This window comes from Pseudorca crassidens, chromosome 20 (assembly GCF_039906515.1).
Source record: "Pseudorca crassidens isolate mPseCra1 chromosome 20, mPseCra1.hap1, whole genome shotgun sequence".
Classification (NCBI taxonomy): domain Eukaryota; kingdom Metazoa; phylum Chordata; class Mammalia; order Artiodactyla; family Delphinidae; genus Pseudorca; species Pseudorca crassidens.
Genome location: NC_090315.1, coordinates 10,148,287 through 10,166,526, shown reverse-complemented (window position 1 = coordinate 10,166,526; position 18,240 = coordinate 10,148,287). Strand labels below are relative to the sequence as shown.

Genomic DNA, 18,240 nt, shown 5'->3' with positions numbered 1-18,240 from the left:
CGCTCAGCATCCCCGCAAAAGCAACCACCACTCGGAATCGGGAGCAAGGGAAGGGTCAGGTTTTAATGTCCCGGTCCTCGGGCCCTGGCAGTCCAGCGCCCAGCCGTTCCCCGCGGCCGCGGCCCTGCAGCTCACTCCGGTGGCGGCCGGCCCGCCTCGTCCGGCCCTTCCGCTGCGGCGGTCCCGTCGTCTTCGGGCACCAGTTCCACGTCCAGCTCCAGCTGGCCCATGTAGAGGCCGACGGCACAAGCCCAGAGCAGGCCGGCGGCCAGCACGGCGCCCACGCCTGCGGCCGCGCCCCCCAACGAGAGCTGCATGGGTCCCCGCAGCGCCGCCAGGCCCACCACATAGGAGGCGCCGCCCCACACCACACACAGGCCGCCCAACAAGAAGAAGCCTGTGGGACAGAGTGCGGGCCGGCGTCAGGGAGGCTGATCCTGGGGACCCAGGCCGTTCACGGGACTGAGGTGGCGTTAGAAAGGGGATGGGGCACACTCAAGAGCGGGGTAGAGGTCAGGGACAGTACACAGCCAAGGTCGGGGACAGGAGAAGGAATCGGAGGGGTGGCTAGGCTTGGAGGTGGGGGGCTGGTCTGAGAGCAAAGATAAGGCCGGAGGGGCAGGGGCAGGGCCAGGCTGGGGGTGGGGCTGGGACAGAGACCCTCATCTTTGTTGAGAAGTTAGATTGGAAAAGATGAGGACCCACAGCCCTGCCCTGAGCCACCCCCTCTGGTGGGTCCAGTGCCCAGGAGGTAGGGATGGGGTGGGTAGAAGGTGGACACTCACAAGTGAAGGTGAGGCAACTTCCGGTGGGGGAAGAATGAGGGGTTCTAGCGACGTTTACTCTGGGGGGGGTGACGGGATGGGGCAGGAGTCTACCTTCCCCAGTGGGGGAGGGAGCGCCCCACTCCCTGGTGGGGGCGACACTGGGGTCTGCACTCACCGTAGGCGGCCTCCCGACCCATATCACTCTGCATGAAGGAGATGACCCCGATGCCTGATGCCAGGAGGCCATTGCGGAACCAGGAGAGGAAGGCTGGAGGGGGTGGGGCGGAGAAATCCACATCAGCTCAAACCCTGCTCTGCAGCCCCCCAGCCCAGACAGTCAAACTGAGGGGCGCCTCTTCATCTCACCGCCCAGTCTGGCCCCAAATCCCCACCTTGTCCTGGCGGTCCGCCTACCAAACCCTATCCCCCCAAAACCCTCTCTCGTCTCCATCTCTGAGCCCCTCCCCACCCCAAACTCTGCAACACCAAAGATTCAAGACAGTCTGCAGAATCTGGCGGAGGATCTAAGATCAAAATTTCAGAACCTAATCTGAGGACAGGAAGGTCCCAAGAGGTCACCTTGGTCAACGTCCTCCCCACATGTGTATCCCCAAGGGGTGCCCCCTCACTTCTTCCTCAGACCTCCCAACAAATTGTTACCCCCACACACACTCCCCCAGGCCTCTCTCCAGCCTTCCCCTTCAGTTTTCTGAAACCTCACTATCTGCTGCTGGGTATGCTCTTCCTTGGTGTCATTCACATCTATTCAAGTCCTTGGTGTGGCACTAACGGGGACTAGTCGGGTTACAATCCCCCCACCCCTACCCCATCCTGTACCTACAAGACCAGTCCTCTCCAATCCGGAACCCCACCGCCCACATGGGGCCCCGCCCCCTGCAGCCAGGAGCAGCACGCCCTCCAATCAGCCCAGAGATTTTCTTCTATTGGTTGTTCCCTCTTCTAATCCGCAACTTCCTCCCTCTTCTGTGGGGCTCCACGCTCCCGCTTTATGCAGAGTGGTCGCCTCTTTAATCTGAACTGGCCCCTCCAACGAGGCCCCCTCTTGTAGGTAACTCCCCCGCCCATAGCCCTCTTTGGAAGCCTCTCCCACCCAGACAGCGCAGTTTGATAAGGTTGCCTGTCCTGGCCCGACCAACCTCTCCAATCCCTACTGCACCCCATAAACCAGACCCACGGTCCCATCCACAAGCCCGTCTCCTATGCGGACAGACTGCGCTCTTGCAGCCTGCGCTTACGCGGAAGCCCTTCTCCCCCCTGAGCCCGGGCCCCGTTTCCAGCAGAAATCCCACCACCATCCTCCACTCGCGCGCGCGGACAGCTCGGCTATGCGGATCCCCCTCTCCCATCCGGGCCGACCCCAGCCACAGCCCCAGACCTGTCTCATGAGCCTTCCGGAGGAGCCAGGCGTCTGCGCGGTCCAGCTCGGACACTGGGGGCGGCGAAGCCCCAGCGCGGGGGCCGTGGCCAGGAGCAAAGGACCCCCGGGCGCCCCCGCTCCGGGGCCGCGGAGGCGGCAGCAGCGCCCCCCGGAAGCGGAGTCGGGCAAGGCGGGCAGCCCGAGCCCACCACCAGCCACCTCCCATGGTTCGCACTACGGCCGCGGCGCACCGCACCGCCCCATGGGCCGCCCGTAGGCTGAAGCGCACGTCAGTCAGGCTTAGCCGCTCATCTATTGGTTTTGCGTGTGCCACTCAGGTCCGGTGCGCACTGTTCATTGGTTGAAATAGCTGTGATCCCTCCTCTGTCATCTGTGCCGGTACTGTGCGTCCCACCTTGCTTCTGGGGCTGGACTTCGAATCCCAGCGTTCATTGCGCAGGGGGAAGGCCGGTCTTCAGAAGTCGGAGGCGCTATGTCTACCGGGACTTGTAGTTTTTGTTAATAACTTTAATAGCCAAAAAACAAAACAAAACTCGTGGTGCTTAATGTAGAAACTTTGCAAAATCTCGAAGAGCCCAGAGGAGAAAGTAAAATTCAACATTAATCCCACCAATGAGCGGTTACTGCTAATATTTTGTTGTACCCCTATTCCACCTTTTTTCTAGGCGGGTGTAAACGGTTGCCGTTTGACAAATTAATTTTTTTCATATGGTAGCGGTCAATCGTGAACATTGACCGGTGGCACTGAATATTTTTCCATAGTATAATTTTTTCTATTTTAAAAATTTTATTTATTTTGAACATGGTACAAGATGCAAGTTACAAAGTGGTCTAATGAAAAGTAATTCACATCCGGTGCCCCCAGCCAGTTCCCATCCCCTATTCCACAGCAAGTTTAAAGCTTCACACTGATGCATTATAAGGACGTACCACAAGTTGTACCAAGCCCTAGATTGTTTCCAATTTTTCCTGCTATAAACAACTGTTTCCTTTTAGGTCTAAGCCAATGTCTGAGTTGAGAGGGACCTGATTTAACTGTCAGATTTCAGCAGCCAGCTTCTGCCTCTGGGTCCACAGATGGCTTTATATATGCCCTTATTACACTGTGTTGTAATGATTTCTATACTTATCTGTCCCTGCTATCAGGCTGTGAGCTTCCAGTGGACTGGGTCCTTGATCAACAGATCTCCATGTCTCTCCGTTCAATATAGGTAGGGGACTTGGTAAATAATAATAGCAAACATTTATTAATGACTTCCTCTGTGCCAGGAATCGTGCTAGGCACATTATGTGCATAATGTCATTTAACCCCATCATAAACCTAGGCGTTAAGGATTAGAACATTCCCTCTTTTATAGAGGAAAAAAAACATAAGGCTCAGAGAAGTGAGGTAATAAAAGTTAATGTTTGTTGAGCACTAACCATGTCAGACACTGTGCTCTTCCTTTACGTGGATACTCTCATTAAATCCTCAACCCTAGGTAATATATACCATTATTATCCCCATTTCACAGAGAAGGAAGAGGAGAGGTTAAATTAGTTGCCCTAAATCACACAGTTAATTAAAGTCCAATGCCAAATTACTAGCCACTGTGCCATGCATCTTATACGCATTCATTCATTTAACAAGTGTTTACTGAGAAATTGCTCTCTGACAGCATTAAGCTACACTTTTGGTATAAATCAGTGAACAGATAAAATTCTCTGCCCTGAACCCCCTCAATCTGATAAAGGGCATCTACAAAAAAACCTACAACCAGCATCATTCTTAGTTGTAAAATATTTACTACTTTTCCCTTAAGATTGAAGTAAATCAAGGATTTCCACTCCCACCACTTCTGATCAAAATTATATTGGAGATCCTAGCTAGTGCAATAAGGCAAGAAGAAGCAATAAAGGGCATAAAGATCAGATGGAAGAAGTAAAACTGTCAATATTTACATGTGATGTAATTTTTTTTTTTTTTTGGACGCTCGTCTTGTGGGATCTTAGTTCTCTGACCAGGGACTGAACCTGGGCCCTCAGCAGTGAAAGCATGGAGTCCTAACCACTGTACTACCAGAGAATTCCTGTGATGTGATTGTTTATATAGAAAATTCTAAGGAATCGAAATAACTACTGAAACTAATAAATGAATTTAGCAAGGCTGCAAGATACATGATCAATATACAAAAATCAGTCTTATGTTAATATACTTACAGGAAACAATTATAAAGTGAGATTTAAAATAATTCCCTTTACAATTAGCATCAAAAACAAAAATACTGGGATTTCCCTGGTGGTCCAGCGGTTAAGGCGTCACCTTCCAATGCAGGGGGTGCAGGTTTAATCCCTGGTTGGGGAGCTAAGATCCCACATGCCTCGCAGCCAAAAAACCAAAACATAAAACAGAAGCAATATTGTAACAAACGCAATAAAGACTTAAAAAAAAATGGTCCACATCAAAAAAAATACTTAGGAATAAATTTAACAAAAGATGTGCAAGATTTCTATACTGAAAACTACAAGATACTGTTGAGACACATTAAAGAAGATCTAAATAAATGGACATGTATATACCATGTTCATGGATTGGAAAGTTCCTTGCTTTCATGGAGCTTACATTCTAGAGCAGTGATCCCCAACATTTTTGGCACCAGGGACCGGTTTCATGCAAGACCTGTTTTCCACAGGGGGGTGGGAGGGGTGGTCCAGGAGGTAATGCGAGCGATGAGGAGCGGCAGATGAAGCTTTGCTCACTCGCTGCTCACCTCCTGCTGTGCGTCCCTGTTCCTAACAGGCCACTGACCGATACCAGTCCATGGCCCGGGGGTTGGGGACCCCTGCTTTAGAGGGGAAGGCAGAAAATAAGCGATAAATATGTTAAATAAGTAAATTCTAGGGAAAGTCTGGGACACTAGAGGAGTCCAGATAAGGCAACTAACCCTGCTTGGATGTGGGGTCAGCAGGGGGTGCCTAAGTTGAAACTGGAACTATGAGTAGGCATGGACCAGCTAAAGCATGATCAGAGACTTGCAGAAAGAATCTGGGGCCCAGGAAAGATTCCTGTGAGTGTAGGAAACTGAATATAACAATAAAATAAATGACGATTATTTACCATCATGAGAGTTTCCTTAGTTTCTTGTGGGCAGCTGTGATAATTATATTGTCTGAGATGACCTAGAGTTTGTAGAGATCTTTTGAATCCAGAAAAGCAGCTCTCTGCTCTCCTTAACCCCAACCAGAGCAAGGCATCGATAATCTTAACCCTCCAAAATCGCCCCATTTAGCTCCTGGGTCACCTTTAATTCCTGATCCTGTGCACTAGGGAGCTATGGCGCTATGGAGGGAACAGACAATGTTTAATTTATCTGTTAAGAAAATCACTCTGCTTCTCTTTGGAGGATGGATTGTAGCAAGGAGAGATCAGAAACTTGCAAGAGGACAGGTTACCATATCAATACCTATCTATTTCTCTCCAATCCTTCCCTAGTCCAAACCCTTGTTATCTTTCACCTGGACACCTGAAAAAAAGCTCATTCAACGATCTAAAGACCTCCCCTAAAGTAGATTCTCCATTTATTAATTCAGCAAATATTTATTGATTACCTACTATGTACCAACCTCTGTTTGAGAAACTGAGGATATAGCAGTGAACAAAATAGAAAACTGTCCCAGCCCCTATGGGCATGACACTATTGGGGAAGGGAGACAAAGGAATAATTAATGTAATTTCAGGTAGTGTCAAATCCATGAAGAAAATAAGTCAAGGTGATGAGCTAGAAAATGAGACAGTGTGGCTGCCAGCCTCTAAGATGATCCAGTGATCTTCACACTTTGTATAGTCCTTCTTTGTTTTGTTTTTAATTAATTAATTAATTAATTAATGACTGCCTTGGGTCTTCGTTGCTGTGTGCAGGCTTTCTCTAGTTGTGGCGAGCAGGGGCTACTCTTTGTTGCGGTACGCGGGCTTCTCACTGCGGTGGTTTCTCTTGTTGCGGAGCATGGGATCTAGGCATGTGGGCTTCAGTAGTTGTGGCATATGGGCTCAGTAGTTGTGGCTCACAGGCTCTAGAGCGCAGGCTCAGTAGTTGTGGCGCGTGGGCTTAGCTGCTCTGTAGCATGTGGTATCTTCCTGGACCAGGGCTTGAACCTGTGTCCCCTGCATGGGAAGATGGATTCTTAACCACTGTGCCACCAGGGAAGTCCCTGTTTTGTTTTGTATTTTAATTTATTTGGCTGCACCGGGTCTTAGCTGCAGCACGCGGGATCTTCGTTGCCACGTGCAAGATCTAGTTCCCTGACCAGGGATCGAACCTGGGCCCCCTGCATTGGGAGCGCAGAGTCTTAACCACTGGACCACCAGGGATGTCCCCTGTATAGTCTCTTGCCACGTCCAATCAGGACTGCTCTGTGTGACCAACAGAATGCTGTGGAAGTGACAGAATGTGACTTTCAAGGCTGGATTCCAAAAGACATTACGACTTCCACCTTGATCTCTTGAATCACCTTTTCTGTGGGAAACTGGCTGCCACATTGTGAGGACACTCAAGCATCTTTGCGGAGAGGCCCACGTGGAGAGAAACTGAGGCCCTAACCAACAACCAGCAACAGCTTGCCAGTCACACAAGTGAACCTCCTTGGAAGTGGACCCTCCAGTCCCTGTCAATTCTTTGGATGATCACAGCCCCAACCCAAGGTCATGGGAGACCCCAAGCTAGAACCACCCAGCTAAGCCACTCCTGTAGGATTCCTGACCCACAGAAACTATGTGTGATAATACATTTATTGTTTTAAATCACTAAGTTTTGAGGATGTGACATGTGAGTAGTAATCTGAGTAACAAGAGGGAGTCAGCCATGAGGTGATGAGGCGGGGTGCTCCAGTCAGAGATGATAGCAAGTGCAAAGGCCCTGAGGCCGGAGCGTGATTGACACGCTGGGGAAATAGCCAGGAGGCCAGTATGGTTAGAGCAGAACTAAGCAATGGGGAGATTGGGAGGAGAGGACGTCAGAGAGAGAATGGGGGGCAGGGGTGGGTTATTGGAGTCTGGTGGGCCATAGTTCGTGATGGGAGCCAGTGGGAGATTTTGAGCTGGGGTGTAGCATGATCTGATGTATGTCTTTTGAATGTGGTGCTGAGGGCTCAGTGGAAAACGGACTTAGCAGGTGGAAGATTTTTTAATTAATTAATTAATTTGGCTGCACCGGGTCTTAGTTGCAGCACGTGGGATCTTCATTGCCACGTCTGGGAGTTTTGTTGCGGCATGCGGGATCTTTTAGTTGCGGCATGCGGGATCTTTTAGTTGTGACATGCCGGATCTAGTTCCAGGACAGGGGATTGAACCCAGCCCCCTGCACTGGGAGCACGGAGTCTTAATCACTGGACCACCAGGGAAGTCCCCGGAAGAGGTTTGAAATGAGCATCAAATGATGTTTCTCCCCAGCTTAAACCCTCCTATGAGGGTGAAGATCTTCCACAGCTTTCCATCACCCTCCAGAACCATGGCTGCAAGGCCGGCTAGGCCAGGCCCCTGTCGACCTCTGCTCCTTCCTCTCCTACTGGGAAGAGCTTGGATTTTATGGAGGGAGAGGCAGGTTGGGGGTTTAAACTTGGGGAGGGAATTCAAACGGGCTGTACTAGATAGTCTGCCTGCTGGCAATGAACGTTAAGCATTAAATGGGCTTAAATGGGAACTGAAAATATTTGAAACACATTTCTCACATTTTTGGCTGATGAATGATTTTAGGCAGATGAGAAAGGAGAGAAGAAAAAAAAAAGATGAAAGGGTCATTGCAGAGAAAACAAATCCTCTTTAAGGAGACAGAGCGGGCCAGTTGCCTCTGCACTTGTGATTCCATCAGTGGTTCTAAAACGAATCAATCGGGAGCTTTAAGAAAAACATGAATGCTCCAGCCCCATCTTGGAGCAACATAGTCAGGACCTGCGGATCGGAGGGCGAGATCAGGCATTGGTATCCTTTTACAGTGAATATATTTTTATTCATCACAAGAAAAGAAAATATAATTATGTGATGCGATGGAGGTGCTCCAACACTGCAGTGGTAATCATACTGCAGTGGTCATTGTATGTATGGATCAATGTGTGTCAAATCATCACAGTTACAACAGAAACTTATACAGTGTTATAGGTCAATTATATCTCCGTTTTTAATTTTTTTTTTTTTTTTTGCCATGCCACGCAGCTTGTGGGATTTTATTTCCCTGACCAGGGATTGAACCTAGGCCCTCGGCAGTGAGAGTGCAGAGTCCTAACCACTGGACCACCAGGGAATTCCCTAAACATTTTTTTTAAAGAATATATTTTTATCAAGAACTGACTAGATGGGGACTTCCCTGGTGGCGCAGTGGATAAGACTCCGTGCTCCCGATGCAGGGGGCCTGGGTTTGATCCCTGGTCAGGAAATGAGATCCCACATGCATGCTGCAACTAAGAGTTCACATGCCACAACTAAGGAGACTGCCTGTTGCAACTAAGGCCTGGTACAACCAAATAAATAAATAAATATGTGTGTGTGTGTGTGTGTGTGTGTGTGTGTGTATATATATATATATATTTTTTTTAAAAAGGAACTGACTAGATGTCAGGGACTGTTCCAACACCCACGGACACAACAATGAACCCAATGAACCAAGGAGATAAACGATCAGCTTTGGTGGCAGGCAGGACATTTCAGAGTGTGGAGGGGAATTACAATGTCAAGTTGTGAAAACCACAAAGAAGGCATTTATTCAGGTTGTCCTTGAATAAGATTTCAACATTTTGTCCAACCAGGTGTTCACGGCCCATCTCTCACCCTCTGTTTTGCTCTACGCAAACTTAAGTCTGGCTTGTCTCCTCCCCCCAGGCCCTCAACTATAGCTTCCCTCTTCTCCGAAGGACTGAAAAGTGGGACATGCCTCCTCATCAGCTTCTCCTGAGAACGCACTGACCCCAGGAAGACACACTTCCTGTGTGTCTTGCAAACCACCATGGTTACTTTTCCTCATCTAGGCAACTTCCCCTTGACTGCGAAACCCTCTTACCCTAGATAAGCAATGTCTTTTTCTGTCTGACTTTTAAGATGCTTGCAGATTTTGTTTGTTCTTTGGCTGCACCACGCGGCTTGTGGGATCTTAGTTCCCCGACCAGGGATTGAACCTGGACCCTTGGCAGTGAAAGAGTGGAGTCTTAACCACTGGACCGCCGGGGAATTCCCGCTTGCAGATTTCGGAGCTCAGAGCATTCTCTCTACTGCAGTGGACTTTTTGAATAAAATTAACTCTGTCCGAAGTATTTGACACCTCCAGAAAGTCCTTGTGTGTTCTTCATTAAGTTACTTCCGAGATACTTTCTAGTTTTTTTATCGCTCTTGGGAAGGTTATCTGATTTTCTGTTAATTTCCTGGTTGGTTATTGCTGGTATATAGCAGTTTTCTTGACAAAATAACACCTCTCCACTTTTTATCCTCCCCACACCCAGGTATTCTCTTCCTTGTAAAAATGATTTCAAGGATGTGCTCCAGAAAGTGAACATGTGAATCCAGGGAAGAGAAGGCTATGGGTTGTGAGGGTTTTACATGTGAGGGAACAAGGTGTCCCTGTGACAACAGTCTGAATAACTTGCTTTACGAGATTCTGGGTAATACTTATTTTCTTCTTCCCATTTTTTTGGGGGGGAGGAGGGAGTTTTCCAAAAAATTTTACCATTAAGATTGCTTTGGGGACTTCCCTGGTGGTGCAGTGGTTAAGAATCCGCCTGCCGGGGCTTCCCTGGTGGCGCAGTAGTTGAGAGTCCGCCTGCCGGTGCAGGGGACACAGGTTCGTGCCCTGGTCCGGGAGGTTCCCACGTGCCGCGGAGCAGCTGGGCCCGTGAGCCATGGCCTCTGAGCCTGCGCGTCCGGAGCCTGTGCTCTGCAACGGGAGAGGCCGCAACAGTGAGAGGCCCGCATACAGGAAAAAAAAAAAAAAAAAGAATCCGCCTGCCAATTCAGGGCACACGGGTTCGAGCCCTGCTCCGGGAAGATCCCACATGCCGCGGAGCAACTAAGCCCGTGCGCCACAACTACTGAGCCTGCGCTCTAGAGCCTGTGAGCCACAACCACTGAGCCTGTGTGCCACAGCTACTGAAGCCTGTGCGCCTACAGCCTGTGCTCCACAACAAGAGAAGCCACCACAATGAGAAGCCCGTGCACCTCACGAAGAGTAGCTCCCACTCGCCGCAACTAGAGAAACCTCACGTGCAGCAATGAAGACCCAATAAATAAATAAAATTCTAAAAAAAAAGATTGCTTTTGTAACCTGGGGTGGGGGGTGGGAGAGAGGAGAAATGTCATTTTGGGTTTTTTTCCCAGCTTTATTGAGATATAATTGGTGTATAAGATTGGGTTCAAGATGTACAGTGTGATGATTCGATATACATATATACATATACATATACATATATACATATACATTCGATATACATATATATATACATATATATTCGATATAACATATACATATAATGTTAGCTAACACCTCCCTCACTTCACACGGGTACCATTTTTTTCAGTGTGTGTTGAGAACATTTTAAGATCTGTTTTTCTGTGCTTTCACTGCCGAGGGTGCGCGTTCAGTCCCTGGTGGGAGAGCTAAGATCCTGCCAGCCGCGTGGCATGGTAAAGAAAAAAAGTTAAAAGATCTACTGTCTTAGCAACTTTCAAGTATACAAGAGAGTACTGTTACCTGTACTCATTAGATCCGCACAATGCATTCATCTTCTAACCGGAAGTTTGTATCCTTTGCCCACCTTCACTTATTTCCCAAGAAACGTCATTCTGAAAGCAGAAATGTCAGGGCAGGCCAAGCCGCAGGGAGTGGCTGGGGCCCTTCCCATTGCCCCCTGAGCTGTTCTGTTCCCTGTGGCTTCCTGGATGTTTGCCTCAGCTTCAGCGTCCTATCCATCTCTGGACCTGGATATCCCTCTGGTGGACACAGACTTGCCGCCCACTTGTGGTAAGTAAGAGACATGAGGAGATGAAATGGAGGGGTCTGAAGGCTCTGATGGGAGCCTTGTCCTCCCTGCCCCTCAGACCCCACCTAACCCTGAACTGCTCATTCATCTCTGCTAAAAGCAACTCCCCCTTCTAATCTCAAGACTTTGCCCCCCAGGCTGCCGGACCTTCCCTCCCTCCACCTTTGTGTCCCCCTCTGGGATTCCCTTCCTTTCCCTCCCCCCGCTTCCTTGGCCCCCAGCCCATCCAAGGATCAAGACTCTCCTTTAGTGTCTCCACTTACCTGAAAATTATCCTACTACACTGATCTGGTTAGAACAAGAGAATTTTCTGCGAAATGCTAGTAAATTGTCATCATCAGTCTACAAATCTATGATTTCCATGTGAATGATGTCCTTTTAGGTGCGATGTCCTTGTTCAGTGTTAAACCTGCACAACTGTACAAGGCGATCATATGTCCTATACACCTGGCAGATGCCCAGAAAGCTGGGTCTTTCCTGGACACCCATCCATCCATCCACTCCCTCTCCAGGCTTTCCTGCATTCCTCTCCCACAAGATGTGGTCTGTGTGTTTATCTCTTAGACGACCGCTGGCTTGGAGCACTGGCTATCTGTCTTAACAAAGTCCTTCATGAAGACACATCAGATCATCCGCGAGGCGTAGCAGAAGCAACAGACAGAAGGCTGGATAAAGTGAGCTGTGTGGGGAAGAGAAGGGTGAAGTAGAGGCCTTTCAGGGAAGATGCAGAGCCTGCTCTTGCAATTTCTGGGACACGCTGGGGAGAAAGGGAGGGGTCCAGGGTGAAGCAAGGCTTAGTGCGAAGGGGTCATCTCCCCGCTCTCCCCTCTTCCTCCACCAGCTTGTCCCATCTCCTCCTCACTGCAGACCCTCCTCTATAGTTGTGCTGTGACTCTGAGGACACCACAGGGTGACAGCTGGGTCCCCTACAAGAGTAACAGCTCACGCAGCAGAAGGTTTCACATGCCCCTCAGAGACAGCAGATGCCCGGGGCATGAAAAAGAGAGTCAGTATGTTAGATCCACACTCGCTGCCCTCCTATACCTTCCTCTCTACAACAGGGGCTAGAAGCCTGCAAACTACATTTCTCCATCTCCTTTGCCAGATGGTTTCCTGTTAGTTTCTGTCAGTTGGAAGGCATAAAAGCAAGAAGATTTTTCCCCCCGGCTTCTGGTGACGCCCTGAGGGAAGGTTGCCAAACTCAAGCTTCAGAAGTCCTGCTCAGGCAGCCTGGTTCCTACTTCAGCAACATAGCAGTCTCTGGGTGACACCGTCATTTTCTTGTTACACTGACCCTGGGGATTCTAGCAGCTTCCCGCAGCTACTAATCGGTGGTAACCCGATTATGCCTCTTTTACTCCTCCAGCCCTTCCAGCCTCTTGGTGTCCAATTCCCTGTATTACATTCCCTCTGGTTTAAATGCCTGGAGTGGTTTCAGTTTTCCTGATCAGATACTGATCAAGAGGGGAGGAAGGGCATCGCTCTGGATTCCTCTGACAACCGCAAGCCCTGGGGCTCTCTCTCCCCAAGAGTAAGATGACTCTGGAGCCAGACTGTCTGTATTTGGAGACTGACTTTGCCACTCAGTAGCTGTTGATCTAGGACAAGTTGCTTCGTCTCTCTGGGCCTCCATTTCTTCATTTGTGAAATGGGAACATAATAAGACCTACTTCATGGAGTTCTGGAAATTATTCAATACATGCAAACACCCAGCCCAGGGCCAGCACCATCTCACGTACTGTGTGTGTATGTGTTAGTGGTTATTGTTTTAGTACATGTGATAGCATGTGAGGCCTTAAAATGGTTCTGGCTGTCTGTTCTAGACCGACTCAGGTGATGCCAGGTAAGTTAGTTCTCTGTTTTTTCCATTCCCTGTAAAGTGAGGATCTAGCATGGAACGGTAGGACAGAATTACGCAGTTTTCTGCGTATATAATCTAATCTTCTTAGGAGCTACGTTTTTCTTTTGTTTTGTTTTGTTTGTTTGTTTCTTGGCTGCACAGCTTGTGGGATCTTAGTTCCCTGACCAGGGAGTGAACCCAGTGCTCCCTGCAGTGGAAGAACCAGGGAAGCCCTGGAATTTCTTATTTAACTTTTTATTAAAGCATCACACACATCCATTTTCATCATTGTGGAACATTCTAGTGGGCACTGCTGGTTGAGAGAATAAGACACAGAGAATGAGGTATCATAGTATTTAGAAGAGCAGCCTGAAAGTAAGGGGGAGGGAAGGGAGCAGGAAGTTGGCAGGAAATACCTAAAGTTGACATATTTTGAGAGAAACAGAGTAACCACCAGAAGAAATAAGAAAGAATGTGAAAGGTTTTGCTTTTCAAGTGGGCTACTGGGGATATGGTGGAATGGACAGGGCGGGTGCTAAGGACTGAACTGTGTCTTCCCAAAATTCATACTTTGAGGCTCTAACCCTCAATGTGACTGTTATTTGGAGATGGGGCCTTTAAGGAGGTAATTAAGGTTACATGAGGTCATAGGTTGGGGCCCTGATCCAATAGGATTAGGGCCCTTAGAGGAGACACCAGTTTTCTCCCTCTCTCTGGCCCAACAAACCCTCATCCCTGGGTCCCACCCCTCCCCACCCCCAGCTCACTCATTGGCTGGAACAGGCTTAGGGGCGTGGCCTCCACACAAACCTGGTGGTGAATCTCTGGGTGCAGCAACCGAGGCTTTAAGATAATGACGCTCCCTGCAGTGAGAGATCCAAGCCACCACACCTCCTCAGCTGGCAATGTAGCCCCTGGCATGGCACCTGCAAACAATGAGGGATGCCTGGGAGAAATGGGGAGGGGTGATGTGGAAAACATTAGTCCTGGTCTCCAAATATTTCCAACTCTCCGCCTCCTGGCCACTTGGTAGAATTGCACCTCCCCATCCCCTTGAAGTTAGGCTGGCCCCCTTACTCGCTTTAGCTAATGAAACGTAGCCAAAGAAAAGTCCTTGGCTTTGGGGAGGAAGCATTTAAGAGCTGGTGGGCTCTTCTCCACCTCCCTCACTGCTGCCAAGTTGTTCCAGGGGTAGTGCTTCAGCCAACCTGGGTCCCTCGGTGACTGTGATGAGCAGAGCCTCCTGCTGAGCTGCGGATGAGCCACTGAGATTTGGGAGTCTGTGTTTCTGCAGCATAAACTCGCCCGTCTTTGCCAATACAACTGATAAGCTCCAAATCTTAAAAAAAAAAAAAATTTGTTGGCCTTCCCTGGTGGCACAGTGGTTAAGAATCCACCTGCCAAAGCAGGGGACACGGTTTGAGCCCTGGTCCGGGAAGATCCCACATGCCACTGAGCAACTAAGCCCGTGCGCCACAACTACTGAGCCTGCGCTCTGGAGCCCACATGCCACAACTACTGAGCCCGTGTGCCACAACTACTGAAGCCCACGCACCTAGAGCCTGTGCTCCGCCACAAGAGAAGCCACTGCAATGAGAAGCCTGCACACCGCAACAAAGAGTAGCCCCCGCGCGCTGCAACTAGAGAAAGCCTGCGCGCAGCAACAAAGGCGCAACGCAGCCAAAAGTAAATAAATAAATAAATTTATTCAAAAAAACCCAATTGTTTCCGAGTATCGTTAAGAAATGCTCACCAGGCTCACACCTTGGACAACACTGTTGGGAGAAAAAGCAGCTGGCTCATTTTCCCCTAGGTGGGTCTTTTGCAAATACCCAGTAAAGTGTTCCTAGGAATCTTATTGAATGATCATATCTCACCCAAAATGTTTTATTGCTAGGTGAGAAATACTCTAGTGGCAGCAACCATGGCACACACATCCCAGGACAGATGTCAGAGGGAGTTGGTAAGGTCCTCCAGGACCATCAGAGCCTTCCCTGCCTGCATCCCTGGAACCAGCTGAAAGAGTAGTGTAGGGGGTTAAAAGCTGGCCCCCCCAAATATATGTTCACATCCTAAGCCCCTGAACCTGTGAATATGACCTTTTTTTGGAAAAAGGATCTTTTCGGATGTAATGCTTAATAATGAGTTTCCTTTTGGGGTGATGAAAAAATTTTGGAGCTAAAAAAAGGTGATGGCTGTACATTGTGAATGGACTAAGTGCTACTGAATTGTTCATTTTAAAATGGTTCATTTTATGTGAATTTCACCTCAATTAAAAATAGTAATATTAAATACATTACGAAATAAAGTGCTGGCAAAGATGTGGAGCAAGTGGAAGTCTCATTCACTGTGCTGGGAATTGTAACATGGTATGACCAGTTTGGAAGACAGTTAGGCAGTCTCGTAAAACTCAGTGTTCACCTGCTCTGTGACCCAGCAATCTCAGTCCTAGGTATTTACCCAAGAGAAATGAACAGCTATGGTCACACAGAGACCTGTACGCAAATGTTTACGGCAGCTTTATTTATAACATCCCCAAAGTAGAAATGGCCAAACATCCCTCAGCAGGTGAAGGAGTGATTGTGGTCCACCGTCCAAGGGGGCACTACACCGCTATGAAAGCAATGAGCTGCCGATATAGGCACTGACCATCCAAGATTACTTGGATGCAGAAGTAATCTAAGAAGGAAAGAAACCAGAAGAGTGGCTGCCCATGGGAGGGTAAGAGCAGGAAATGACCAGGAAGGGACACGAGGGAACTTTGTTCTCTAGATTCATAGGGGTTTGGGGTACCTAGATGGATGCATTTCTGAAAACTCCACGAGTGTACATGTAAGATTTGTGCATTTCACGATATGGAAATTCCACCTTAAAAAAAAAGGGAACGTAAATAAATATTGAACTCTGGTTAATGATACACATGTTGCAGGATTTAGGGTGTTCTGATGTCTGGAACTTATTTTGAAATGCATCCAAAAATATGGGACTTCCCTGGAGGTCCAGTGGTTAAGACCCTGCGCTTCCACTGCAGGGAGCATGGTTTCGATCCCTGCTCAGGGAACTAAGGTCCCACGTGCAAAGCAAACAAAACAAAACAAAGAAAACGAAAATATGATGTATGGGTGGATGGAGGGATGGACAGTTGGCTAAATGTATGATGAAGCAAGTACAGTAAATGTTCACACCTGTAGAATCTAGGTGGTGGGGCAGGGCAGGCACCCGAGGAACACCTGGCATTCTTTGCTCTTCCCAATGTCCCATCGGGAGGCTCTCAGCCCCACTCACCAGCCGATGCTTGATGGCCACTCCTGTCCCATTTCAGTTTCCATTTCTTCCTCCAACAGCGATGCTGCTCAGAGCTCCACGTGCTTCCCGAGTGATGCCATCCGTTCCTGCAGCTTTGATGACCAGCTCTGTGGAGGGGCCTCTCACGGCCTGCAGCACAGAGCTCCAGGTCCAAAGCTGCACTCAGCCCCTTCCAAGACCACCTTCTCCTCACATGTGCCACCTCAGTAAGGGAACTGCCCTCCTCTGGGCTGCCTCAGACATCCTGTCCTGACCCCTCATCTCTGTCACCTGCCACATCTGACCCAGTTACAACTCCTATGTGCGCTATTCTCTGAGTCTCAAATCCATCTGATGCCCAGCCCCTTGATCCTCCTGCTTTGTCATCCCACCAGGCTCCCCACTCGCCCTACCCCCACCCCATCTTGCCCTGGCCAACCCATGTCCTACACCTCCGCCAGATGGAAGGTTCTGACTCCAGTCGTTACTTGAATACAAGCTCTCCCCTGCCCATGTCTGTAACACAGCCTTCAAGGCTCTCCAGGACCTGCCAACTTCCCAAGCCCCAGTGCCACCTTCCTTCTCCTTGCACACCTCACCCCAGACAGTGGGTCATTCCTACTGGAGCCCGGTGCCAAGCACAGGCTCTGGTGCAGAGAAGGTCCATGCCCCAAACACTTGAATGATGCCTGTACCGCCGCTGCGGCTTCAAACTCCTGCGCCGCCTTCTTCCTGCACGAGCCCCACGGGTGTTTGCAATGTTCACCTTCCAAGCAGCCATGTGCTCAGCCCCAGGACGCTGGATCTTTGATCAGTCTAAGAACCAGACGTCAGATCTCTATTTCCCCTCTTGCCATGGACCAACGTAGGGAGGGTCACACCATCTAATCCAGCCAATGAGACCTGAAAGGAAGACTGAGGGACTTCTGGGAGGCGTTTCCTTGCTCATAGATACGTAGACAGTTTCTTTTCTGCTTCTGCACTTGGCTGGGTGAGGAGGTGAAGTCTGGAAGATGCTCTAGCCATCTTGCCATCATGAGCGGTACTGCTGCCCCAGACCGGCAGTGTGGTAAGATGGGCTGAACCTGAGTGAACTTGGAGTTAACTCTTTTACCAACCCTGAAACCACCCTACCTTCTTACCTAAGATGATGAACTCCTGCCTGTTTAAGGCAGCTGAGTTGGTGTTTTTTGGGGTTTTTAAAAAAATACTTACTTTTGGCTGTATCGGGCCTTAGTTGCGGCACACGGGAACTTTCCTTGCGGCACGTGGGCTTCTCTCTAGTTGTGGCACGTGGGCTCCAGAGTGTGCCGACTCAGTATTCGTGGCGCGTGGGCTTAGTTGCCCCGCAGCATGTGGGATCTTTGTTTCCTAACCAGGGATCGAACCTGCGTCCCCTGCATTGGAGGGCGGATTCTTAACCACTGAACCACCACGGAAGTCTCTGAGCTGGAGTTCTGAGTTACAGGTGAAATCATCCTTACTCAATGTGGATGAATTAGAAGAAATTCAAAGGCTGAACCCTGAATTTTTGACAGAGACCTAGAGCTCACCTGCTTAGACCAGCAACCAGCGTAAGGGCTGTGAGAACCCTGCTCTGAGAAATACCCAGGATCCCAATTAAAGGGCAGGACAGCTCCCCAAAGATGTCCATGTTTTTATCCCAGAACCCATGAATATGTAATTTACATGGCAAAAGTGACTCGGCATATGTGATGAAGGATCTTGAGATGGGGAGATGATCCTGGATTACCCAATCTAATCACATGGGTCTTTAAAAGCAGAGAACCTTTCCCAGCTGTGGCCAGAGAAAGATGTGACAATGGAAGAAGGGCCAGAGACATGTGACGTTGCTGGCTTTGTAGACAGAAGAGGGCCACGAGGCAAGGTGGGTGGGTGGCCTCCAGAAGCTGAAAAAAGCACGTAAACAGAATCTCCCTGTTCTTCCAGAAAGG

The 18,240-nt window shown here is 49.2% G+C and overlaps 1 protein-coding gene and 2 non-coding genes across 3 annotated transcripts; all 3 read right to left on the bottom strand.

Annotated features, from left to right (window-relative positions):
• Nucleotides 1-44: 44 nt before the first annotated feature.
• On the bottom strand, nt 45-2,412 carry TMEM160 (transmembrane protein 160). The gene is made up of 3 exons (XM_067718503.1): nt 2,164-2,412; nt 943-1,035; nt 45-397 (listed from the first exon to the last, which is right to left on the bottom strand). Exons 1-3 carry the CDS (start codon nt 2,369-2,371, stop codon nt 132-134), a joined length of 567 nt encoding a protein of 188 aa, XP_067574604.1. The 5' UTR covers nt 2,372-2,412; the 3' UTR covers nt 45-131.
• Nucleotides 2,413-6,441: 4,029 nt separating this feature from the next.
• On the bottom strand, nt 6,442-6,514 carry TRNAG-CCC (transfer RNA glycine (anticodon CCC)). Its single transcript has one exon. It is a non-coding gene; the product is annotated as a tRNA-Gly (tRNA).
• Nucleotides 6,515-8,365: 1,851 nt separating this feature from the next.
• TRNAE-CUC (transfer RNA glutamic acid (anticodon CUC)) lies at nt 8,366-8,438 on the bottom strand. Its single transcript has one exon. It is a non-coding gene; the product is annotated as a tRNA-Glu (tRNA).
• Nucleotides 8,439-18,240: the final 9,802 nt, after the last annotated feature.